Source organism: Phodopus roborovskii, unplaced genomic scaffold (assembly GCF_943737965.1).
Source record: "Phodopus roborovskii unplaced genomic scaffold, PHOROB, whole genome shotgun sequence".
Lineage (NCBI taxonomy): Eukaryota > Metazoa > Chordata > Mammalia > Rodentia > Cricetidae > Phodopus > Phodopus roborovskii.
This window is the reverse complement of record NW_026126469.1, coordinates 12,454,286-12,481,056: the sequence shown is the minus strand read 5'-3', so window position 1 is coordinate 12,481,056 and position 26,771 is coordinate 12,454,286. Positions and strand designations below refer to the sequence as shown.

Below are 26,771 nucleotides of genomic sequence, written 5' to 3'. Positions count from 1 at the left end.
GTTTGTGAGTCCCTCGGATTCTTTGAAGACAGAAGCCGTCAATCTGTGGGATCTGTGCAAACTCCAGGTAGTTAGTATCAAAATGAATTAAACTGTAGAAAGCACAGATGGTGTCTCAGAGAATCAGAGAATTGCTTAGGGTGGAAAATTTGCACATTTAATGGCACAGAAGTGTTGTGAGCACAAGAAAAACAAAACAAAACAAACAAAAAAAAAAAACCTAGTTTTTCCTTTGCAAAAATCCAAACAAAACATATTGAGTCCCTTGTATTTGGTGGGGGGTGTAGATTGTTTTATCAGTGTTTTTGACTACCAGTGCTTATGTGGCATAGACTTCTCTTGCAATATTGGAAATAACTGCTTTTACATCTTATTTCTTCTTTTTTTTTAATACCTCTTTTAATTACCAAGCTACATGTACCACAAGCACTCTATACATGCAACTACATGCTTTCAATTTGTAAACCATACTTATTACTTATGCTTATTATCTGAGTATTTCTCTCCCAAATGCTCAGAATGTTTAGTATGGGACTGATAATATTAAATGAATATTTAGCTTCGTAGAAAATTTAAGGACACTTCTACGTATGTCTGATGATAGATACTAAATTACTAGCCAAAAGTCCATGCATGGAAATGCTGTTTTTTGTATGTTTTATACATGTATGGATTACTAGCCAAATGCCCATGTATGGAAAGACTGTTCTTTGTATGTTCTATAAATATATATTGAAGTATCTTGAAGTTTTCCAGTGTAGTTTTTTTTTTTAATGCTCATTTTTATTTCATGGACGTGAATATTTTGCCTGCATTTATAACAACATATCACAGGTTTGTCTGGTCCCTATGATAGCCAAAAGATGGCCTGAGATCACTTGAGTCCTCTAGGAGGTAAGTCAGTGATTTTAACCACTGAGCCATCTCTCTCTCTCTCTCTCTCTCTCTCTCTCTCTCTCGCCTTGGTATAGAATTTAAGAGTGTGTGTTCTCAGCCAGATTCCTCCACATATTAATCACACATGCATGAATATATTTTACTTTGAAGAGTGGGTTTTCTATAATTCTAAGTATGGAAATATTTTAGTAGTTTGCATAATTGCATATAATAACCCATTAAGAGCATAAACTAAATCATAGCCCTTGTGTGATATACTTGTGAATGACAAGTCATGCTTACCTACCACCTTTACACTCATAGTCCTTGTGAGGTGAAACAGGCGTCCGTTTTCAGGATACGTAACAACACATGTATAGTTTCCATTATTTGAAACCAAGGGGATGAAAAAGGTCAAGTTCATACCCTCAGGTAGTACATTATGAAAATCCACTATTTCAGTACAACCCTAGAATAAGAAAAATGGTTTGCTGTTTAGATATACGTACACACATAAAAAGTGCTTTTGTATCTCATTTTACATAGAACATCCAAATATCTATGATGTATCTTTTACAAAAAATATTTAGTCAAATATCTGGACAATATTATTTGTAAAAAATAAATATTTGGATTAAGTATAACTTTAGGTTTTGTGCATAAGAGAAATTAAAATTTGAATTCAAGAAAAGACTTCAGCATCAAGCTTTCTGTCTCAGGCTCAGTTTTCAAATTCTTGAAATCCTTTCTTGGTGGTGAATCAAGATTCATGTTTTGAGCTGGGTGTTGGTGGCACAAGCCTTTAATCCTAGCACTCAGGTGGCAGAGGCAAGTGGATCTCTGAGTTTGAGGCCAGCCTGGTGGTTTACTGAGCAAGTTCTAGGACAGCCTTCAAAGCTACAGAGAAATCCTGTTTTGAAAAGCCCAACCAAAGAAAAATAAAACTGAAAAAAATATGAACAATGGCAAGCCTTGCTATAAAAGACAATCTCATAATCACATGCCCTTTTCTGTCTCTCCTCACTGACTCTGCTAATGCAGGAATCTGGACCATTGGTAAACCTGACACCAATTGCAATAGAAAAGTTTGGTATTACTGGCCATTCTATTTCATAAAACAGCATTGTTTGTTCTCTTACTTTATTCCATTTTTCTCAAAAATTATTTGTTACTACAAATTACTTTTAATCTGTCACCCCCAAATGTATAAAGATATTTCTGCTATTAACTCATATTTCCACATAAATTAACTGATATTTAAAATAGAAAATTGGGGTGTTTTAGGCAAAATAAAAGCCATAGTCCTGTTTTAGGCCTTAGTCTCTGGCTACATGGTTTTACTTATAAAATGTCAATTCATCATCTGTGACAAAAATCCACTTTAATTATTCCCTTTCCAAATTTGTTTGGTTTATCTTTTAAAATTTACTAATTTGTGAATGACAAAAATATTACATTATCTTTAACGACTTGAGGTCTTTCATTTCTGGACATCTATTACTGACTTGTACATTAAATTTCTTGCTTAAGATTAATTTTTCACTTCAATTCCTGGCAAGTGCATTTTGAAAGATGACAGTTACTCTCAGAAATGTATTTTGCAAGAGTTTGTCACAGGAAATATAGTTGTGCCTCATGGAAATCAAAAGGAACTGATATTGGCTCAGGTAAGACATTTTCTCAATCCATTTCTTCTGTTGGGTAAGCAGCCTGTCCAGATAGTTGTCATATCAGGACCCCAAGGTTACTACAGAGTAGGAAGCCATAAAAGTTGACAACGTATAATGAATTCATGTCAGACGTGGTTTGGACTGAGTTTAATATGCCTCTAGAACTCTATTTGATGGGAAGACACATTTCATTTGAACAGCAGCAAGATAGTACTCCTCCATTTGTTGACTTAGCTGTTCTTAAATCCTGTGAAGCAAGCAGATCAGGCTGAACGTGCCCCAGTTTTACTGATAAAAAAAGAAATGAGGTAGATAAAGAGACATCCTAGGCAGCGCAGTACAGAGCTGAAACTGTTTTCCAGGTGCCAGAATAAAGGTCTTTCACTGGATTAGAAACTAAAAATTATTGAAAGGCTGGGGTTATGAAAATTGCAGGAGGACGTGTGTTTAACAAGATATATTATCTTACTATAACTTACTTGTGCCAAACTTATAGTTTGTAATATTCTTATCCCATTTTATGAATGAGGAAATAAAGATGTGTAAAAGCTAACTGTTGATTTCTTACAACTTGGTAGTTCTAGGAATGTAATTTGAACTTGGATATATGTGTTTTAATTATGAATCAAAATGCATTTGTCTCACAGCTTTTACTTTTTATCTCACATTATACTGTGTCCTCATCATATGTTGTAGCCCTGCAACTGTGTCATATCCCTGCAACGATGGCAAATCTCTGCATCTATTCCATAGCTCCACATCTATGTTAACCCCACCCTAGGACTGAAAGCCAACTCCAGTAATGCCTAGTCTCTATAATTAGGGCTAAACTGAAAAGCATAGTTTTCTGCACAAAGAGGCATATATTTCTACTTAATTTGTCAATAGCATCTTTGAGAATACACTGAAATCTGCTTCAAAGCTGTTAAGCCCATAGCATTTTACGATTGAAAATGAAGGAAATGTTTTACGTTTTAAATATGTACATGTGCAGTGTGGTATATTATCACATTGTTATAACTATAAATCCACATTAATTTTAGCCTGTAGTGTTGAGTTAGGTCATTTTTATACAAATAACTCAAACTCGAGACTTCAGTACATGTCCCAAAGACATTACTTTTATAGATAATAAACTAATCCTGAAAATGATCATTTTCAGAGACACTTGCTTAAAATTCAGAAGAAAGCTGACATGAACAAAGACTTGGGTAATCAAAGAACAGAAAATTGGTTTTCAAAAACAAGAAACTAGTTAGCACTCAATGAGCTTCTTCAATGGAGCAAACCCTTGTATGACCAGCAAACACTCTTCTACCTGGCCCATTAGTTCCTCATTCCAAACTTAAAAGAAAGAAGTTAAAGAAAGAGCAACTGGCCAGGCACACAGTGGTTCCTGTGACAACCAACCACAACTTGTAAGTGGGGAGTGGTACAGGAAATGACTTTTTGGAATCCTGCAGAGGAAATAGGAGTGTAAGGAGATGAAGGCTGTGGCTAAGATGATGTCACCATGAAGTAAGAAGTAGCTTCCATTGGAGAAGTCTATTACCAAAAAAAAAAAAAAAAAAAAAAAAAAAAAAAAAGGAACTGTGTGAAAACATGACTGGAAAAGACATGTTATTTTTTTTGTTTATTTTTTAATGCATAGATATTCATCCCAGTGGAAGATTGCTATAAATACAAAGGAAGGCATACTGGGGCCAAGAAGTGTATAATGAAGATGGAATAGTGAACCTATAGAAAAGAAAATCTTACTGGATCAAGATTTGTGTTGGATCTTAAAATGATATATTGAAAACTATTGGGGGAAAATGGAGACTCGTGCAGAACACTCTGAGCACAGAAAAGAGTGAAGAACTCACCTTCATTCTTTTCCCCCATGTTACTACTTATATTGCTTTATTATAATGTCAGTTTTCTTACAGTGCTCATCCTCCTCTGGGAAATTAACTCCTGTTGTGTCAGTGAGGGGTGGATAAGCACTGTGTGTACATGGCCTGTGACTGGGCCAATATTTGGCATATTGAGTTCAACATGGTTGGGTTACATGATCAAAAATAAATATAGAAGCAGCATAGATACATGGCATAGAATTGAGAGCTCATAGAGTATATATGGTAGTAAGTAGTAAGTAGATATTAGAGTATACATGGGGTAAATGGGAATAAATATACAAAGAGTTTAAGTTGCAATGTCTGAACAGTTAGGAATAGCTACGGAAGCTTTGACTCTGAAAATCTTGGCATAAAATATGCTGTACTTTGTTGAATTCTGTGAAGAGCCAGTCATTTCCAACAAAGAGAACTCAGTCTTTCAATGTTTATAAATATTTACAATGTCTCTTCTATGTGCCAGGCAATGTTAAGGGCTAGACAAATAATAATGAAAAATGAGATGGCATACATTTTCATGAATTTTTATGACCTAGTCTAAATCCATTATTCAATCAATTCTTAAGTGCAATGAAGGTTGGCTCAGTCTTCTGCTGTGTGTTGGATGTTCAAGAGAAAGAAAATGAGGGAAAAAAGAGACCTCACACTTAGCACAGAACAAAGAAATATAATCACTAAAGAGACAAAGATGAACTATGAATTATGTTCCCTCAATGTACACAGTGGATGATTCATTTGCTCTGATTTAGCCTCAAGGTTTCAAAATGTCAATTTAATTTGGTTTTAAATTTAAACAATAAATTCTGGGTCTTCAGGAGCCCTAAAACTATATGCAAAATGCTGTGAGTACATGCAAAGAATTCTTAGTATGCAGCTCTCAAAGAAAATATGAACATACTAACTTCACATCAAAGGTTAAAATCCCTCTAAACTGATTATTGCAAAAGGTAAGAGATAAAGAACCATTCAAACTAGTTGATACAATCTTGCAGTAACTCAAACTCTACCACACAGGGCTTACCTCCCAATAATATGTGCCATGATAAAAGGAAGTCTGAGCAGGGCAATTTTTCACAAATGTTCTTTTCTAAGGTCATATCTTAGGTTTTGAGTTGCTGTGATAAATGACCATGCTCATAAACTACTTGGGGAGGGAAGAGTTTATTTTAGCTTACATCTCTCGGGTCACACTCCATTGCTGAGTAAAGGCAGTGGATACTGAAACCATAGAGGAATGCTGCTTACTGGCTTGCTCAGCCTGCTCTCTTATATATCTCAGGGCTATCTGCCCAAGGATGGTGCCATTCACAGTGAGTTGGGGCACCCCACATCAATCATCAATCAGGAAAAGGCCCTACAGTCTTGCCTCTAGAGTAGTCTTATGTATTTTCTTAACTGAGGGTCTCTCCTCTCAAATAATCTAGCCTGTGTCAAGTTCACATAAAAACTCACAAGAGGAACATGGTAGTACTCGCTCATATATGGATTTTAGACAAAGGATCACCAGCCTGTAATTCACACCACCAGAGAAACTAGAATACAAGGAGGATTATAAGAGATCCATATAAGTTCCCTCACAGAAGGGGAAAGGAACAAGATCTCCAGAGCATATGGGGAGTAGGAGGGGGCAGTGAGTGGAGAGGGAACTAGGAGAAAGAGAAGGGGAGGAGAGGGAAGCACATGGGAATAGGAAGATTGAGTCAGGGGAGGAATAGATGAGAGAAAAGAGAGAGAGAGAGAGAGAGAGAGAGAGAGAGAGAGAGAGAGAGAGAGAGAATAAGAGAGGAAGCCATTGTAGGTTTGAAGAGAAAACTGAACCTAGAGAAATGTTCAGAGACCTACAAGACTGACCCCAACTAACAATTTGAGCAACAGTGGAAAGTCTACAATGCCCTTCCCTGATAATGAGATTGACCACTAACTTATCCACCGATATGGAGCCCTCTTCTAGTACCTGATGGAAACAGAAGCAAACAGCCACAACTAAACACTGAGCCAAACTGGAATCCAGATGCAGAGAGGGAGGACAAGACCAGGCTACAGAAACACATAGCGAAAGCTGACCTGAACAAGGAGGAGATAATGGGTCCCCAGACTGATAGCTGGGAATCCAGAATGGGACTGACTCAGACCCCCTTGAATATGGGTCTCAGCCAGAAGGACTGAGCAGTCTAAGGGACCTCAGACAGTGGAGCCAGGATGTATCCCTGGTGCACAAAAGGACTTCAGGGGCACTTCCCCTATGGAGAGATACTCCCCTAACCTGGAGACAATAGAAAAGGCCTAGTCCCTACTCCAAATGACTTGACAGATTTAGATGACCCCACCTGGAAGGCATCACCATACATGTGGAGTGGGGGAGAGATGGAAGGGGAGGGTGGTCAGGGGGCATGAGAGGGTGGGAGAGGGGGAACTGGGATTGATATGTAAAATAAAAATAAAAAAAAATTGTAAAAAAGAAAAACCACTCACCAGCAATGGGTACTTTATCAGAAACAAAAGGCAGTAATTTAAATATTTTCTGAGAAACATCAACAAACAGTATGTGGCCAGTTGTGGTTTATTTTATTTGGGATCTGGAAAGAATTTGGTGAAGGGGGATATATTGTATGAAATTTTCATTAAAATATATTGAGGTGGAGATAGTATGCTAAACTTAATCACAATGGGTGTGAACACATCCAGCTTTCTGTAAACTATTATCTAAAATGGCATCAATTCTGCTGTACAGCAGGGGAGGACCTATCCAGTTACCATAACTCTTACTTACAAAACACGTAATAAAAGTTTCCCCCCCAACTCAGGGAAAAAGAAAAATTGACCTTACTTTCACAAGTCTCTATAAAATAAAATTTGGAATAGCCAACCATAACAATAAAAAGGGGGAATTAATTTAACCATATGAAATGCATGGTGGCATGAAAATTCAGGTCTACAATTAATAATAATAGTTATAGCAATAATAAAACATCAGTAAGAAAAAATCACACCGACCTCTGAATTTACTATATGCTTTGGTGGTATCTATGGGACCGAACCAACATTCTCTCATTTAAATACATGATGCATTCCAGAAGTTCTTTGACCGGCTAGCTATTTGGTATTCAGTAAATCACTTACAAAGCATAGTATGCTTTTCAGATCACTTACAAAATCTGCCTCGTTTGACAGTCACTTACTGAGCAATTCACAATAGGACTGCTGAAGTCCTGTTTTAAGGAGACCCTACAATGAAGAAGAGAGGATGACAGAGGAAGAAAAAACATGAAGAAGAATGCTCAGTCTCGAGCAGTCTAAGGGACCTCAGACAGTGGAGCCAGGATGTATCCCTGGTGCACAAAAGGACTTTGCAAACACATCCCCCATGGAGGGATACTGCCTTAATCTAGAGACAGGAGAGAAACCCTAGTCCCTACTTCACATGACCTGACAGATCTACATGACCCCAACTGGATGGCATTCCCCTACATATGGAATTGGGGTGGGGGGATGGGAGGGGAGGGTGGTTAGGGTGCATGTGAGAGGGCAGAGAAGGTAAAAGGGAGGGAAGGAGGGAGGGAGGGAGAGAGGGAGAGGGAACTGGGATGTAAAATAATAAATTAAATAAAAAAAATGCTTTGACTCCAAAATTTAAGTTGAAGGACAAGTTACTGGGGAAAAGGATTTCTATTTTTGTTTCCACAGAAAATGAAAAGCTGTGGATTCCTTCCAGACTAATGTGGTTTGATCAAGCCAGACTGCCTGAAACAGAGTACCAGGTGATCCTACATTCAAAAGAGCTGGACAAAGCAGCCTTACAGACTACAGCCAGGATTTCTGCATCTTCTTAGAATCCCCCATGACAGCGCCCCTTACCAGCAGGAAGTAGTTTGGAAAGAACGACGCCCAAATTCCCAAATATTGTCTCTAAATGTTTGTTTTCATTTAAATGGACTTGGTTATATAAAACAAATAATAAAAAAAAAGAATGCTCAGTCTCATTCCCTTTTCCCCCACATTATAAAATGTAAACATTTGGTGTTCTAGTCCTCTAATATTGGTCCATTGAAATCCTTCTCATGTCCCGGTATCCTCCACAGTTTGCTCTATACACCATCATCTAGTTCACAAACCAGGGTATGTTCAAATATTGTATTTCCATTTTTAGTGCCTTGAGATACAAAATTAGGGACTACTAGACTCCCCCCCCCCTTTTTTTTTTTAGAGGGAGGGACATCCTTTGGGGAGTGCCCTGTCTGATTTTCTTCCTTTTTCTTTAATATTTTTTATTTAAATTTGAAACAAGCCTGTTTTACTTGTCAAGCCTTTCTTTACAACAGTCTTACAGGAATGGCTTTAGAAACACAGAATCGGCCTGTAGTCCCCGATATGTCCATTTGCAGCTGCACTCTTGAATAAATTCAGAACCTAATGCTAAAGTGTGGCCTCTTGACACATGCAGTTGCATCCTGGCTTCTAGTTCAGTGGTGTTTGGTGAAATTCCCAACAGCATCTCACCTAGGTTTTTGTTATGGTTTTTATAGAAAAATATCTCACAAAAGCTCATGTGTTAAGACTTGACTGCCAGGTGATAGGCTGGGCACACATGATTCGCTCACACAATCTTTAACTTCATCAATACAGGCATCCATGGATAAATTCCTCAGGAGCTGGCTGGGGTTAAAGGAAGGAGGTCACTGGGAGCTTGCATTTGGAGAATATCTTTTCCCCTGGTCCTTTCTTGTCTGTCCCTCTACTATCTCTGTGACAAGTTAAGCAGCTTTCCTCTGTCTTTCAGCCATGTTGACTCTGCCTTGTCATGTACCTAAGAGCAATAGAGTCAGTGAATGAATCAAACCACTGACACTGCAAGCCAAAAAGTAAAACTTTTCTCTTTAAGTTGCCTAGTTGAGGAATTTTTTCCCCAGCTCAGGAATTTTGACTAACCTAGTTTTAAATAAAAAAATGTGGGAAATAGGACATTGTGCTTTCTAAGGTATTGGGAAAATAAAGTACAGTAGGACATTTGGAATAAACCCTGTAGTCTAAGCCTCCATTTCTAACTATTAAGGATGATACATAACTTTTGGAGTTATGATAGGCACTGAAGATGGTAATAAAACACTTAACATAGAGACAGCATTATTAAATTGGAAGCCATTCATTTCCTTTTCCTCCTTTCAGCTGAACATTCTTCAACTTGCAGGTAGTAAGAAAGCAAGTTAATGAGATGGATTATAATTATGTAGCTTTTAAGCCTCTAAGTTGTACTTATATTATTATAGAGGACCATTTTTCTAAAATCACGTTAGAGAGTTCAGCTGAAAGGGAAGTACTGTAGACATGGGAGGGTGCTGCGGAATGTAGAAAACAGCAATGTGGGGATTCCCATCAAACAATAGGAAAATCCCCCCCCCCAAACCTCAGCCCTGCTCCCAAGATAGCAGGATTCTTGAGCTCAGAGGTGATAGCTGATTAGACAAAGGCAGAGCCATGAAAAATCAAACCAAAACAAGGCAACACATGTTAGCAGAAGTTTTGTCATAACCAGAAGATAGATAGGATGGCTGTGTTTTAGCTCTTTTCTCTTTTAAAACAGGTGTGTGTGTGTGTGTGTGTGTGTGTGTGTGTGTGTGTGTGTGTTTGTACATGTGCATATGCATATGTATGTGTATGTTTGTGACCCTGTGTGTATGTATGTTTGTGTGTGTTTGTATGTATGCATATTTGTGTGTGTGTGTGCGCATGCGTATGTTTGTATGTGTGTATACACAGGCTTGTACCTGTGTGAAGGAGCACTTGGCTGTGTGTCACTCTCTCATTACTTGCTGAAACAGGTTTGTACTGAATGTACAACTCACTATTTTACCTAGACTAGTCAGTCTCTGAGACTACAGAACCTGCCAGTTTTCATGGGATTACAACTGTGCACAACACAACTGACACTTTAGGTAGGTGTTGGGAACCCAAATTCAAGCCCCATGTTTTTACAGCAAATGCTTTACCCACTAACCACCTCTCTTGACCCATGGCTATCTTTTTAAGCATCTATATACTGTAAGGAGTTTGTCTCGGCAATCATTACATAGGAGTGATTATTTTTTTCAATATCTTATCTAGATTATATGTCCATTACCTTCTCTCCCTCCCTCCCTCCCTCTCTCTCTCTCTCTCTCTCTCTCTCTCTCTCTCTCTCTCTCTCTCTCTCTCTCTCTTTTGATTCGTTTTGTTTTGTCTCTTTGTTTTGAGATGGGGTTTCTCTGTGTAACAGCCCAGGCTATCCTGGAATTTGCTTTGTAGACCATGACATCTTGGAACTCACAGAAATCTGCCTGCCTCTGCTTTCCATGTGCTGGGATTAAAGGAGTGTGTTACTATTACCCAATGACCCTTCCCACTCTATTTCATCTTCTGGATACTTCAGCTGTCCTACAGGTGCATTTATTTCTCTATGTACAGCGTGACTGCTAAGTTTCAGACCTTACAGAAGAAAACAACCTCTATTTGTTTGTCTATTTACCCACCACCCTGATGTGTTAGTTTTATGCGATATTTACTAAGTTCACAACTTACTCTACTACTAATACCTTGGTTATTAGCAGCACCTATTCATGGACACATGAGATTTAAACTTTGTAATAATTTTATATGATGTATTCAAGAGTAAACTGGCATCTCAGGGTGTAAGCTCTTCTTCTTAAAACCAGAGAAATTACTTTGTGGTACTCAATATTACACTTTAAAAAATATTTATTTAATCTTACTTTAATGTGTGAGTGTTTGCCTGCATGTGTGTATATGGACTACATGTCTACATTATGATTTTGGAGTATTGTGTGTTCTTTGAGATTTCACTGAGCTGGGAACATATCTCATTTATGACATTAAACCCCAGTCTGTGCCTACTGTGATGAACCAGGTTATCTTTAGGTAGTGTATGCATAGGTGAACAGAAGGCTACAGCAATGACTGCAATAAAAGTGACTTTCAAATAGACATGAACAATGGGTAAGGGTCTACAGGCATGACCAGAGGAACAGTCCATGCTAGACATGGAATCTAATTCATTCTAGAGAGACTCCCAGGCAGAGGCCATGCATGGAACACATGAGATGAAGGATAGAATGTGTACAGGAACAGAAGTAAGAAGCAGCAGGATGAACTGATACATAACCTTCCCACAGTAAGGTTTTACTTATCGGCATGAACATGTTAATATCACCTCATTAATACTGTCATCTATAAATACTTCTGTGTGTATCCCTAAACTAAACCCCCTCCCTGCAAAATAATGAAGGCCCCATTGTCCCACTTAAAAGTCATAATTCATTGGGATCATCATGTTCCATGCTCAGAATATTCCGTTCATGTTTCTTTACTTCGGTACTGGTGCCTTTTATATCGGGAGAACAACAAAGACGAGGAATACAGACTTATATAGTTTGCATTTTGCTGATTTTAAACTTGTTCCAGGCCTTCTCATACTCTCTGTGTCTCTGGTAGAGAGGTGAGTCAAGCCTCATATTTAACCCATCTGCAAACAATAGTCAGCACTATTCTCTCACTTCTACTGTGTATCATTTTGTGAGGCTGACAGGAATTGATGCTTAATGCTTGGACTTATCAATTACTGGATCCCAGGGAGTAATATTTAAAAATGACCATGATGTCATTTACTGGTAGAAATACTTCTATAAAAACATACTTGCCTTCTGTAGTTTGTTAACCTGTGGCATAGTATTACTTTCAGAAAGAGTAATTCTTGTTTCTCTGTTTACTAGTTTTCAAATTCGTGTACTGACTTTCCAAATAACTAGTAAGTTTCAAAACTCTCATTATACACTATGTTGGACTGAAATCATGGAAATTTTTTACCATTAGCAGATTTCAGATTGTCCATTTCTGGTGCACAGAGGCTTTTAAAGTTCACTACTAAGTCATTTCAGTAAATATTGACCAAAGAAGAGAGTTTAAACGGGTGAAGTGCAGTTGTGAATTTGTCTACTTCCCCCTCAAATTCTATCAGTTCTAAGAACTTCATGTATTTTGAAACACTGTTGTGAGTCAGAGACTTCTGTTGTTTTATGGCTTCCTGGTGATCTTATGAAATGTCCCTTTCCTCTCTGGTAATAAATACTGTTTAAAATCTCCTTTCTTGTATATTTGCATGGCCATTTTGCCCTTCTTATTATGGTTACATTTTTATTTTGAAATTTCCTCCTTTTACTTCCTGCCAGTCTTCAGGTACTGTGCATGTGTGAGGTGTATAAGTGTGCATGTGTGTGTGCATGTGTGCATGTTTGTATATATATATGGATGTGTATACTTCAATGTGTGCATATGTGTACATGTGTGTGAATATATGATTGTGTATACATTTATGTATGTATGTGTGTACATGTGTTTTGGTATGTGCATGTGTGTGTATGGGTGCATATGCTTATGTATGTGTCTGTACGCACATGTTTGTGTGTATGTGTATATTTCTGTATATATGTGTATGTGTGTGCATGTTTGTGTGTACCTGCATATGTGTATATATGCATGCTTGTGTTTGTGCTATTTTCATTCTAGCATCATTTGTAAAATAATTTTCTTCACTTTAAACTTTCTGTAAGTTTTAGACATTTCAATTCTATTTCTGCATCCTGTTTATTTATATATATCATCATTTTCCTGACGTACTGACTTTTTTAAAGTCATTAATAGCATAGCCTTTTGACATACTCTCTTTGCAGCAGAAATATTATTGTTTTATATATCCTTTTTCTTGAAACTTAAATGGGACTTGAACTTTATTGCTTATTTTATGTAAAAGCAACCTTTTCAAATTTAGAATATGACTGCATGTTCATATGAACAGAGAACCTTCAAAATACCTCTGTCCTGAGATGTTCCCACCCTTCCCTTCCTCCATGTCCAGCAAATCCATCTTCTTTCTTTCCTTATACTGCTCTAATCTAACTGCCCTTTTTCTTTCCCTGTGAGCAGGGCATTAAACTGTAAGGTATCAGGCATCGCAGGCAAATGTCTTCCTTGCCCTGTAGCTTTTCCTTGCTCTGGCTAGCATTTCTTAAACACATAGCAGTAGAACGACTCCAACCCCATCAGAACTTCTCCCTAGAGGACTTTTCTGACTTGCCTCAGGGAATGAAATTTCTCCCACTTTTTGCTGCTGCTTCTATGCTGGCCTACCCTGCATTCGACTCCCTTTCTGAGGGGATCATTTTCTCAAGTCTGACAGACAATGCATTGTGTCGCAGGGCTACCACACGTGTCACCTTCCAATAATCACATTTTTTTTTGATAAAACATTTTTCCACATCTTTAGATATGGAGATCACAGATGAACAGTGCCTACCAACGAGGGCAACCAGCAAAACTCACATGAATAATAAATTACAGCACTGACTCATCACGGGCCTGAGTTCACATCATGAATCAGCAGCTTCTGCAGTCACAAAGCCGTGAGTGGAAGTGAGCAGCAGTTCTCAAAATGTGCTACTTGGGAGTCAACAGAAATCGGGGAGCTAGTTCTGCAACTCCAGAGAACATTACATGAGAAACAGCAGGCAAAGAAACCCACACCTCTCCACCTGAAACCCAGCCAAAAAATGGAAGTGGAAAAAGTTTGTAAAAGGGTATTAATGAAGAAATCAAAGACCTGAAGAGAAAAGTATCGGTGTTACAACTTAACTCATATGTATTTACTCCAAGTTTTAAGACATAGCATGTTCTAGTTTTCTTACCTTATACCAAGCGACGGATGGTTTGACACTGGGAGGAAAGTATCCATCTACGTTTGGACATGTGATGTTATGAATACTGTGTTCGATATACAGCTTATGAACTGTGAGTCTCATGTGGGATTTGAAGCAGCTGTCCTTCTGAACGACTTCCAGGGGAAACGCAACTTTGCTGCAGTATGTGGTGTTCCTGAAAAGACAAATACGCACTGAGCACAGAGGCTCATCTGCATTTGATTCAATATAGCTGGGACTTCCTTACAAGTGTGAGTTCCTGTGAAAATTAAGTGACTTACTGAGATATTCTTTACCCTAATTAGCACTATACACTAAAAAGTAAACAGAAGCATCTGCTATTAATGTACTAAAATATTTATACTCTATACGTTGACCTCAAATGTTCATTTAAAACTCTCTCATCAGCACTGTTTTTATTAAGGCAAAGGTAAAGATAGCTTATTTAAGGGGGCAACCACCCTTGAAATGGAAAAGTTACCAGGATTTTAGCTTCTGACCTATAGGGTTTGGAAATTTTTTTAAAAACAAGATCAAAATTTAAAAAGGGAGAAATAGAGCCAGAATGTCATTCAAAATATCTACTGAGTGTCACCTCTGCCAGAGAAATAAGGGGATTTATAGAAAAAGCAAACAAAATGGGCAATAAAGAAAATTATGAAATAGTTTTCAAAATTGTTGTGAGTGAATGAGTGAAAAGGTATAAGTATTGTTTATCCAGCCCTAGCCACATCTGTATCAAGTTCTCTACTACACCCTACCCTGCATTCTACACTTAGGGTTCCTGTACAGTGAGCACACTGAATATTCCATATATAGAGATTCGAAACTATTTGAGTATATTTTGGCTATTAAGTATAATCTTGGTAACATGTAAGTTCAACATTGCCACTTGAATATGAGAAAATGAACAATAAAATAAAGGACAATGAATCTAACTCCATAGCCTTAAACACATCCAAACCTATCTAGTGGTTTGAATGAGAATGGCCCCAGTAGCTGCATGCATATGTTTGAATATTTTGTCTCCAGTTGGCAGAACTCTTCGGGTAGGGTTAAGAAGTGTGACTTTGTTTGAGGAGGCGGATCACAGGTGATGAAATGTGAGGACTCAAATCCTATGCCATTCCCAGTCAGCTTTCCTGGCCTCATGGTTTTTGTCTCAAGATAAGAGCTCTCAGCTTCTGATTCACCATCATGCCTGCCTGCTGCCATGATCCCCATGGCAACAGAAAAGTAACTAAGATAGAGGTCAGCAGGAAAGAGTGGCTATTGCTATGACAAGCCTGACCATGCTGTTCTGTGGAAAAATGTGGATTCTGTTGGGACTCTGGACTAGGAAAGCTATTGATTGCTATATAGAGGGCTTAACAGGCCACCCAAGTCAGAGCTTCAAAGGTAGTCAGTGGGGTAGTAACCATGTTCTGCACAGCTAGGTGCACAGCACAGGTAAACCCAAGCAGAAGCAGCTAAGGGCTCCTTCCCAGGGATTCGATGATGGTCACCCAGGAAATGTCAAAGGAATAACAGTTGTCAGAGTTGAGAAGGAGCTCAACTATATCCCACTCTTCTGACATAGAGATACTGATGCTAAAGCTCCAGACTTGTTTACAACTTGCCTCAGTTCACCAGCTAAGCAGTAACAAACGTTTTGTTTTTCTGCCTCTCACCCAATGCTCATTCCAACACAATCTGCCTGATGTCTTTCTTGGACATAGATAATAAGAACACAAGTATTCCATGCTCGCTGGAAGTCTATGTGTGCTTCTAATCTTTATTCAAATAAGATTATCAGATGACAACCTCCAAGAGGGTGTCACAGGATACAATGACTCTCCAAAGGCCCAGGGATTTAAAGTTTTGTTGTTGTTGTTTTGGCAGAAGGGAATGGAGCCGAGAGCATTTTCACTTAACAATATAGCATACATTCATCAAAGCTCTGTTCTAACTATTGATAAAGAAGAGTTGACACTCACAAGAGAGAAATTAATGGGCTTAATAATTATTAGAGGATCGACTGTGTTGATAGTTCACAGTAATTCAAGTGTTAACGTTTTAGCACACAGAATCCCAGGACTGAATTACACGTGGAACTGAGTCTCTCAAGACATAATTGAGGCAAATGAGGTTATACATGGGCTGCCATCTAATGCAGGCACTTCATTATAAGGAGAGGCTAGGATGCAGATACCGGAAGAAGAAAAAGAGTTGGAGAAATGGTCAATATCTGTAAGCCAAGCACTGGAAGTGAAACCCACCCTGCCAAGCCTGATCTCAGACTTGTAGCCTCCCAAACTGACACTAGTGTTCCTATTCAATAGAAGGCAATTGAGTTAAATGAAGAGACAAACGTCTTCTATGTATGACTTTAGAAAACACATTACAGCTTGGTACCAAAATGGAACTGTGAGAGCTAAGCTTGACTGTAGTGATTTTTTTCAAAGGGATTTAGGTAATGTGCAGAAAAGAAAATGGGCATTTTGTAGCATTAATGATAAAAGGCACATAGATGTTATAGGAACAAAGATGGATTTGATAAACATTGTTTGGCTGCTTTAGGCCATATTTTTTGGATTCTCAGGAGCATAGTATTCACTTGCTTTCTGAGGAGAAGTTTGGTTGAACACTTAAAAACACTGTGATAAATATATTCGATGCATCCCAAATAGTCTTTCTTCTACAAACACATCCTGAGTGTGGTGTCTTTGCCAGGTACTTCAAGGAAAAGCCAAGCATAACAAATATGAATTGGCTCTTCATTGTTCATTTTCCAGGGAAATGATGCCTCTAGGCAAGGCAAATATGTAGGCAGGATCCATGGCCATGGAAAGGAGCCAATAAACTCAACCCCAGATCCAGATGAGGAACCACCCAGGAAGAATAGTCTGAGACTGATCTTCTTCACACACCTCCTTCCTCCCACATGAGCAGGGCCACTGAGGTAAGGCATAACCCATCCTTCCCCTGCCTGGCTGTCCAACATATTCATTATTTAGATAAAAACCTAGGAGAAAGGAAATTCACCACCAAAAAGCAGCCTACCTCAACATGCAAGTGTAATTGCCCGTGTCATTAAGGAGGGTGGGCCGGAACCAGAGCACATCTTTTTCCTTACTGATTCGATTCTCTGGGAGGCGGAAGTTAATGGGCTCCTCCAGGTCCCTATCTTGCCTGGTCCAGTACCAGATCAGGGTAAGGCCAGAGGAATGAGCAGTACTGTAGTTGTACTTCAAGAAGTGTTCAAAGAGGGGACATTTGATGCGAGCTGGCTCATCTTCAAACACTTGGATTTGTCTCATGGTATCGAGTCCCCAGTCATCACAGCGTTCTGGAAAAAGCAAAAAGAAAGGGTAGATGAGTCATTTCTTAATAAAGACCTTCAGAATACTGTCTCCTTAATACTGTCTGGTCCTCTCTAGGAGCGTCTTTCTCCAGACATCTCCAATAACTTTCCTCTGATAAATATACATAATAAGCACCTGCCATGAGAAGGAATTACTTCTCTCCATTTTGTGCTGTTATCTGTGTCTTGGTACTATGCCATCCTTAAGGAATGTCTTTAAAAAAGACACGGCTTTATTAAGCCACAGAGACAGAAAGGTCTTGATGATGAAATCATGGCTGAAAAGGCAATTCTTGTCTAGATGGACAGAATACACTTAGTTTTCCCCATGTCTCCTGCCTTTGGGGATAGACCAGTACTTTTCAGCAGAAATACAATGCAAACCACAAACTCAATATAAGATACACACTTGACACATTAAGAAGCCAAAATGAAATGATATCTTGCTAAGCAATAAATTCAATAAACCCAATACATTAATGATCTTTTATACATTTTGTATAGTAAATATTTAAAATTCACTGTATTTTACAGTTGTGATGCATCTCAACCTCAGATGTCCATGTATGTCGAGGGGTGACCTCACTGTGCAAACAAAACTGCAAAACTCAGGGAGGAAATCTATTAGTGTTTCTGTGATTAAAAAATAACCTGTCAATGGTTTTTACAACTTATTTTATAATGAAAAGTAATCACTGGTGTATTCAGGAAAAAAGATATAATAATTATTTTTGTTTCTGGGAGTGACATTAAAATGGTATCTTACATCCAGAAGGTACCATAATACAGAAAGGGTTTCATTGGTGATAAAGGTCCTATAAGAACCAGTCAAAGCACCGGACTGAAGTTTTATTTTTTTCTTATACTCCTAATAGTCATATATAATATGTAAACACATAAATATATAATATATGATGTAATAATCTACAAAATATATGCTACATATAAAATATAAAATTTAAACAATATAAGCTTTCTTACATTCCAATTTATACCTACAATTTCCATGTTTTTTATAATAAATGGAAAGCAGATTTTTGTTAATTATAATATGAAATAAATGGCAACCGAAGGTAAGACAGACTTTGTAGTGTTTTAAAAGAGAATGCCCTCCGTAGGTTCATATGTTTAAATACTTGTTCCCCAGTTACTGTGACTGTTTGGGAAAGATTAACATGTGGCCTTGTTCGGGGAGGTGTGTTCCTGGGAGTAGGCTTTGAAGTTTCAAAAGACTACTGCCCTTCCCAGTATGCTCTCTGCTTCCTGTTTGTCGACCAAGTTGTGAGCTCTGAGCTATTCCTGCCGCCATGCCTTTGCTCTGACATCAAGAATTCTAACCCCCTGAAACCATAAGCCCAAGTAAATGCTTTCTTTTAAAAGTTGTGTTGGTCTTAGTGCTTTGTCACTTCAATAGGAAAGTGACTAAGATAGACCTCTGCAATGAAAACTTACCAAATGCTGCCTACAGAAACCCAGACATTCCGAAGGCAGAGGCAGGAAGACCTCTATGAATTTGATACCAACCAGCTTTGCACAGAAAGTACCAAGCTATGAACTTATAAAAAGTGTTCTCCAAGAAGAAATACAAATGGCTAACAAACACTTTCCAAAGATAATCAACGTCATCAGGCATATTTAAACTTCTTTATGATTCTGTCTCACCAAGTTAAAATTACTATTATCAAGAAAAGAATTGACAACAAATGCTGGTGAGGATTTGGAAAAAGGGGAACCCTTAGGTACTATTGGTGTGAGTATAAATTGATGCATGCACTGAGAAAATTAGTGTGAAAGTTTCTTAAAAAGCTATAAATAAGACTACTGCATGATTCATCTATACCACTCTTGGACTTAAATTCAAAGGATTCTATATCATATTACAGAGATAATTACTCATCCATGACCACTGATGCTCTATTTACAATATCTAGGACATAAAATCAGCCTAGATGTTTATTAACTGATGAATAGACGAGGAAATAGATGAGGAAAATATTATATATATATATATATGTACATATATATATATATTTCAGGTATAAATAATTATGCAGGAAAATTGATAGAATTGGAAAATACTATATTAAGTGAGGTAATCCAGGCCCAGAAAGACAAACTCCACATGTTGTCTTTCTTCATTGAATCTGGTCTTAAATTTTGTAGATTTATGTTTAATTTGGGAGTGTTTGTAGAGTTCTGCAAGCTATAAATGATCCACAAAAGAAGAAAGTGGAGAGGCTGTGGGAAGAGAGAGAAGAGTAGCATACATGTGATGACAAAGTGGGGGGGATATTTAGAGTATATGGATTAAGCAGGGGTGGGAGCAAATGGATGGGGAAAAGAACAGGTCATATGTGGATTAATCAAAATTAATAAGTTTTTAAGAAGTTTTATGAAAGTCCACTATCTTGTATGCAATGGGTCTCAGCCAGAAGGGACCTCAGTCTAAGGGACCTCAGACAGTGTAACCAGGATGTATCCCTGGTGCACAAAAGGACCTTGGGAACACATCCCCCATGGAGGGATAACTGCCTTAACCTAGAGACAGGAGAGAAGTCCTAGTCCCTAATTCCAATGACCTGTAAGATCTACATGATCCCACAGGATGGCATTGCCCTACATGTGGAATTGGGGTGGGGGATGGGATGGGAGGGTGATCAGGGTGCATGTGAGGAGGCAGAGAGAGTAAAAGGGAGGGAGGGGGAACTGGAATCGACATGTAAAATAATAATTAATTAAATAAATAAACATGATGTAACTACAAAAAGTAAAAAAGAAAAAGAAAAAACAGAAGGAGTTTGAAAAGAGGTCCTCTGCATGGGTGGATAATGCTTCCTCCAGAAAAAAAAAAAAAAAAATGTTCTTAATTGAAAACCTCAGTGCTTAACATGAGATATCTACCTATAAGTTATTGGTCAGGGAGGCCCCCAGAGACATCTTAAACAACACAGGCTATTGATGGGAGATGTCATTCTGTAAACAAATAGGCAGGACTAGGAGACAAGGAGGAGAGAGGAAGGAGTAGGGAGGGTAAGATGGAGGACCAAGAGAGAACACCAATCCCTCACTCTGGTAAGATGAGACCACATGGAAATACTTAGGTTAATAGAAATGGGTTAATATTTAAGACAGACCTAGCCGATAGTAAATGGCCAATAGAATTATATCTAATACAGTGTCTCTGCGTGTTAATTGGGGCTGGCACAGCAGTGGGACAAGACCAGCAGGGAAAAACATACTCTAACATAATGACGTCCTCAATGTGGCTAAGAAGAAATTCCACTTAAAACTTAATAAAAGCTTAAAAAAGGGTTTTAGAAACAAAAGAACAGAGATAAGCAAGGCTTCTTGGTAGCAGCATTTTTCTCGGTTGGACTCTATTTTGCTAGGCACAAGCAGAAATTTTCACAGGTCCTTTGAGGGAGGTTTTCTGATTCAGCATAAGTGGAAAAAAAAACAAAAACAAACAAACAAACAAAAACAGGCAAGGCTTTTTAAAGAGCTCTGCTAATAACTTAATGGTGTGCACAAGAGCTGGCAATGGCAGTGACCACATCTCCAAGCTGGCAGCATAGTGATGGATGGCAGCATAGACCAAGGCAGTGAGCATAGCTCTCAGTTCTGGCGGTAAAAGTACCAGCAGCCATCTTGGATAAACCGCAGCTGAAACAACTTTGGCTTTCATTTGACCAATGTTATTTACCAGATAAAAGACTCCTGGCTACAAAAAGATAAAGATTTACAGTAAAGACAGATTCACAATAAGAAAAACTGCTAAAGGTTTATAGTGTGTTTGAAAATACACGTAGGCTTGGGAGAGAAAAATAATAAAATGGCTTTAAAAAGACAGAGAGTAGAGGTAGAGAGGGAAAGAGGGAGGGAAACAGTGAGAGAGGGGGAAAGGAAGGAGGGGGAACTGGGATCGATATGTAATATAAAAGAATTAAATTGAATTAAAAAAAGACAGAGAGTAGCTGGGTGTATTGGCACTTTTAATTGCAGCACTTGGGAGACAGAGGCAAGAAGATCTCTGTGATTTCAAAGTAAACCTGGTATATGGAATTAATTCCAGAAAATATAAAAGTTATACAGAGAAACCCTGGCTCAAAATGTGAAAAAATAGAAGTGGAAGAAATAGAGTAATAAAAAAAGCCACGTGAAAATGGAAAGCACAGAGAGAATCTGGATACTGTACAATATTATATTGTCTTTGTATTGTTTGATTGCCGAGGAAATAACAACTCTTTAAAGAAATGCTGCTGGATTAATTCAATTTATATATTTTAAAAATGCATTGACTTCAAAATTTAAGTCTAAGGACAGGTTACTGGGGAAAAGGATTTCTAATTTTGTTTCCACAGAAAATGAAAAGCTTTGGATTCCTTCCAGACTAATGTGGTTTGAGCAAGCCAGACCTTCTGAAACAGCGTCCCAGGTGATCCAACATTCAAAACAGTTGGGACAAGGCAGCCTTGCAGACTACAGCCAAGATTGCTGTCTTCTTAGGATTCCCTATGAGAGTACCCCCTACCAGCAGGAAGCAGTTTGGAAAGAACGGCACCCAAATTCCTAAATATCATTTATAAATATTTGTTTTCATTTAAATGGGGTTGGTTATAAATGGTTAATGACCACAACCAATCTTTTTAAAGGTAAAAAGGTGATTATGGTATAGAAATGGATACTTTGCTTTGGAATGGATTTTCATTTATTGATACAAATTTAAGATCAATTTTGTGATATATATATTTCTCCTCTTATTTGGGTATCATGTTTATATAACTCATTTAGAAATGTAATGTATAATTTAATACAGATTATAGATGGTTACCTAGAATAGTCAAAACTGAGAGTTAAGTTAGTTAGGATTTCTAGATATACAGAGATGTATTGAGATAAATAGGCATACTTCAAACCTTTCGAAGACCTACAGAATATGGAATTTAAAATGGTTTAGGGTTTTTCTTGACAGTGAGACATAAATGCTCCTGGCAACACCACCTGCATTAGAAAGGAAGATGGACATTGAAGAAACGTGTTAGGAAGTTTGCTTTCAATATGGCAAGACTAGACATTTGGACCAGATATTGCTCTTGTCTGAACTATTTGACTTTATGATGTATAAACTGGACATGCAGGACACAAAGGAAAGTGACTGCTGATATAAGATGAACATTGCTACAGGGTACCTGTTTCATAGAAGAGTCTGCCAGACAGACTGTAGGACACAGGGAAAGGTGACTGACAAACTGCAAATACAGGTGGACAGTTTAAAGTTTCCTCCTTTGCTGAGGAGTCTGCCAGACACACTATGACCTATAGGCTGATGATGGAAGATTACAGAAGAACTTCGGGTGACTGACCAGGAAGTAAGTTGTCTCTGTTAATTCTAGAGTTTATATATTACCCTTCTGTGGTCTTTGATGGAGTTGAAGACAGAAAGTTATGGTTATAGTTTTCCTTAGTTAGGATTAAAGATAAGTTAAATATTGGACTTTAGACTCACAAAGATAGGATAGATGATATTTTCTTTAAATCTTGCTAAATGTTAATGGACTGAACATTGTTAACTATGGTTCTTATCTGATAACTGTTTTGTTATATATTTTACTATGTTAAAGTTAAAACCCTTCTTTTTATTTTAGATAGAAAACAGGAGATGATGGGAGATGTCATTCTGTAAATATGTTTCTCTTATTGGTTAGTGAATAAAGTGCTGTTGGCAAATAGGAAAGCAAATGGCAGGACTAGGAGACTAGGAGGAGACAGGAAGGAGTAGGGAGGGAAAGATACAGGATAGAGAGAGAATGCCAGCCCCCCTCTCCAGTACGATGAGTCTACCTGGAAATACTTAGATTAATAGAAATGGGTTAATATTTAAGACAGATCTAGCTGATAAGAAACTAGTAACTGGCCAACAGCATTACATCAAATACAATGTCTCAGTGTGTTATTTGGGGCTGGCTTATCGGAGGGCCCAGGCAGGGGAAAAACTACTTAACAGGCTATTATTACTACTACTATTATTTTTCTTGGTTGTCTACTGTAACTAGATGAAATGACTCTATTGGTAAACACATCACAGTTTTGTTCCAAAACACATAAATCAAGCTGGAACTGACTAGGAAACTTCCTTTATGTGGGCTAACTCTCACAATGTTGGAATGTGTTTTGCAGGCCACTGGAGGAAAAAAAAAATCATCAGTGGACTTATTCTGTGTAGACGCTGCCTGATATAACACTCAGCTCCCAGGCAAAGATGTATCCATTCGTAAAATAGTGGTTTGCATGTTATAGAAGTAACCAACTGCTTTCTGATTAGATTTCAGGTCTGCTCCACAGCAAAGAATTCATGCCTTGTACTGTAAACCTACTTGGTCAGAATCCTGTGGCTAGGAAGGTCATTCCAAGGTGGGGGATGACTTACTATTGTTGTTTTGTAAAATATACATGTTCTCAAATTGTCTCATAAATATTTATGTTTAAATCTATACATTGTGCTGCTTTTGACCTGGTCAGAGAAGCTTCTATTTTTGCAGTGAGCAACAGTCAATACAGAGACTCACACAAGGTCAAAGTGCTGGGAATAGTGACTGGTGAGTTTTCGGTCCTATCATCAGTCTTCCTGTATCTGATACCCACAGAACATGGCAGTAGAGGGGACTGAAAGAACATAAGAGCCAGAGAACGTCAGAGAGCTACAAATGCTATCTCCTGGGCCTGACATGGCTGTATCACTCATGAACTCATAAGCCATAGCAGTAGTGACCCACACAAGACACGCACGAGGTCAAGCCAATCAACATCCCACCACGTTCTAGAAAAGGGCCCATGAATTCCCATCCCAGGTAAGTAAGCAGTTTTGGGCAGTTGATGGCTGCTAGGGGAGGGGAAGTCTTTGAGTGTGTGACCACTAGTAGATTGTCCATGTGCTCATGAGTGGAAGCCCCCACACATGCACATTTCAGCATCACTTATTGGACTCACTGGGTCTGCAAAAAAGGTGACAGGAAGGTGGGATGGGACATGTTCAAGAGCTTCCAGAGAGATGGGAGGGAGGAGTAACGTGTGGAAAAGATCAAGATATATTGTATATAAGAAAACACATGAAAAAGCATTAAGATGTCAATTAAGCAAAATACCATTAAAAAAACCATTTATTTTTAAAAATTGTAAACATCCCTCCATTAATCACAAGTAACATGAGGATTCAGAATGTACAGACACTAAAGCTGCAATTATATTAGTAAGCTATTTTACAAATAATGCTTTTATTAGGTCCTTGATAATTTCATAGAATATATTTTGGCCATATTCATGTCCCTCCAAAATGCCTCCCAGATCCTCCCATATATCCTTACTCACCCAACTTCATATTCTCCCTACCTCCTCTCTCTTTTTAAGCCACTTTTTGTAGTTGTATTAATTGTAAAAAGTTTCTCTCACTTTTGACAAAAGCCAAGAATCACATCTTTCTTTCTTAGGAAAAGGAAAGAGAAAAATATTTGACTTCTAAGTAACCCTCCAGGAAATTACACACAGTACTTTCCAAGACTCAGCATTGAGTAACTTTTAATCCTCTTTTCGTTAACATTGCTTTTAATATTAAACATGCATGGAGAACTGGGAAGTTCAAAGGCTGTTTATATCAACATGTGTTTGTGATAACTGTATAATATTGTTTTTATAAAATATGTATCTACATTAATTAATTACATTTCCTTCAGCGTTGTGAAGCTGCAGAACAAGTTCATTTACTTTACAGAAAGTTATAAAATCAGCTTTTCTGATAAGCTTAACAGTTTTAATAAGTGAACCCAATTTCACTACTTTCTCAAGCTCCACTACAACAAAAATATTTTTCCAAGACATGATCCAAAGTGACAATAAGAGAAAGAGAAATGACTATGTCAATATTAGAGCGACACAGGCTAACAAATTTAGCAGGTTTCAAAATACAAGTCTTAAGCCAGCAAGGAAATGTTGGCGAACAAACCAAGCTGCAATCCTGAATGCAGCGAAGTCCCGGAAACTGACATCATCAACACAAGGACTCTTCATTGCTGTTTATCTCACAAACCCAGGCCTCCTCCTCACATATTATAGATTTCTCAAGTAAGAAGAGGTATGTAACTTACTCAGGTCAACACACAAATGCCACTTGTGGTAGGTGTTTTAATGGCTAGGGCGTATTTCACCAAGCTCTCTTTTATCTTGTGAATTAGGGCACATATACTGAGACTAGTTTGGGTCCCCTGTTGTAATGTAGCAGTTATTCTAAGTCATGGTGACTGAGATTTGCTTATTACGAATATCATCAATATATTATAACGTGGCAAATGAAGCCAATATTCCAAACTCTAACGGCATGGGAGAGTGGTGAAGTAAAAATGGTTAGAAGGAAACTATCAAAAAATATCACATCCTGAGCTCCATCCCCACTTCTGTCATTGAGCAGTGCTCTAAGGTAAAGGCATCCAGACTGTTTCTAAAGACAGGGTGGTAACCCTATATTTCTGGCTGGCCTGGAACTAGCTAAGGTGACTAGAGATCTGCCAGCCTTTGCTCCCTTGTACTGGGATTGAAGGCAAGGACACCACCATGCCTTTTTTGATGTTCAGACTTCTGCACATGCAGAAGAATGAAAAAGTCTTCAGTGAAGACAAAATATTTGAACTTGAGGCTCTTGAAGTTATTGTGCAACCACATCGCTGCTGCATATTCACTCTCAATTCTGTAATCAGCAGGTGAAATCTTATTATATAACCCAGGAAGAATCTGAGAAAATTTTCTACTGGAAACATACTCCTCAATGACATAAAGTAAAGGGATTTGAGGAAAACTAAGAATATCCAGGGGAAACACTTTAAAAGGTATTGCATTTCTTATCTTCAGAGAGGTGAGGAGGCAGCCACACTCCTTTCTGTAGGAGAACAAGATCCTATCATGGAGAAATGCGTAGAAAGACAAAAGACTGAAATTCAAGTATAACTACAAATGTAAAACTGTAATGCATGGTTTTTTAGATGTTAAAATGAGGACTTCCTAAAAGGAAAGCATATGGAAAACAGACATTGAAATTAGAAGCCAGTCAAGGAAGTTCAGCATTTCTGACATGAGCCACAAAAGAAAGGGAATTAAAAAGAAAGGAAAAAGTTCCAGAACAGAAAAATACAGGCCGCTCAGAGGAAAAGGGCCCTATCATTATGCCAGTTATGACCTACCATAGTCAGTGAAAACAGATGCA

At 38.1% G+C, this 26,771-nt stretch overlaps 1 protein-coding gene across 6 annotated transcripts in view; it reads right to left on the bottom strand.

The window, feature by feature from the left end:
• Nucleotides 1–26,771, bottom strand: part of Il1rap (interleukin 1 receptor accessory protein) — a 136,368-nt gene that overhangs the window by 31,831 nt on the left and 77,766 nt on the right. For all 6 annotated transcript variants that reach the window (XR_007834949.1, XM_051191247.1, XM_051191246.1 and 3 more), the window contains 3 exons: nucleotides 17,224–17,509; nucleotides 14,170–14,356; nucleotides 1,180–1,345 (listed from right to left, as the gene is read on the bottom strand). Coding sequence is in view for 5 of the 6 variants with exons in the window: in XM_051191247.1 (XP_051047204.1) it covers nucleotides 1,180–1,345; nucleotides 14,170–14,356; nucleotides 17,224–17,509 (639 nt within the window). In the remaining variant the exon portion in view is untranslated. The remainder of the gene's footprint in view (nucleotides 1–1,179; nucleotides 1,346–14,169; nucleotides 14,357–17,223; nucleotides 17,510–26,771) is intronic.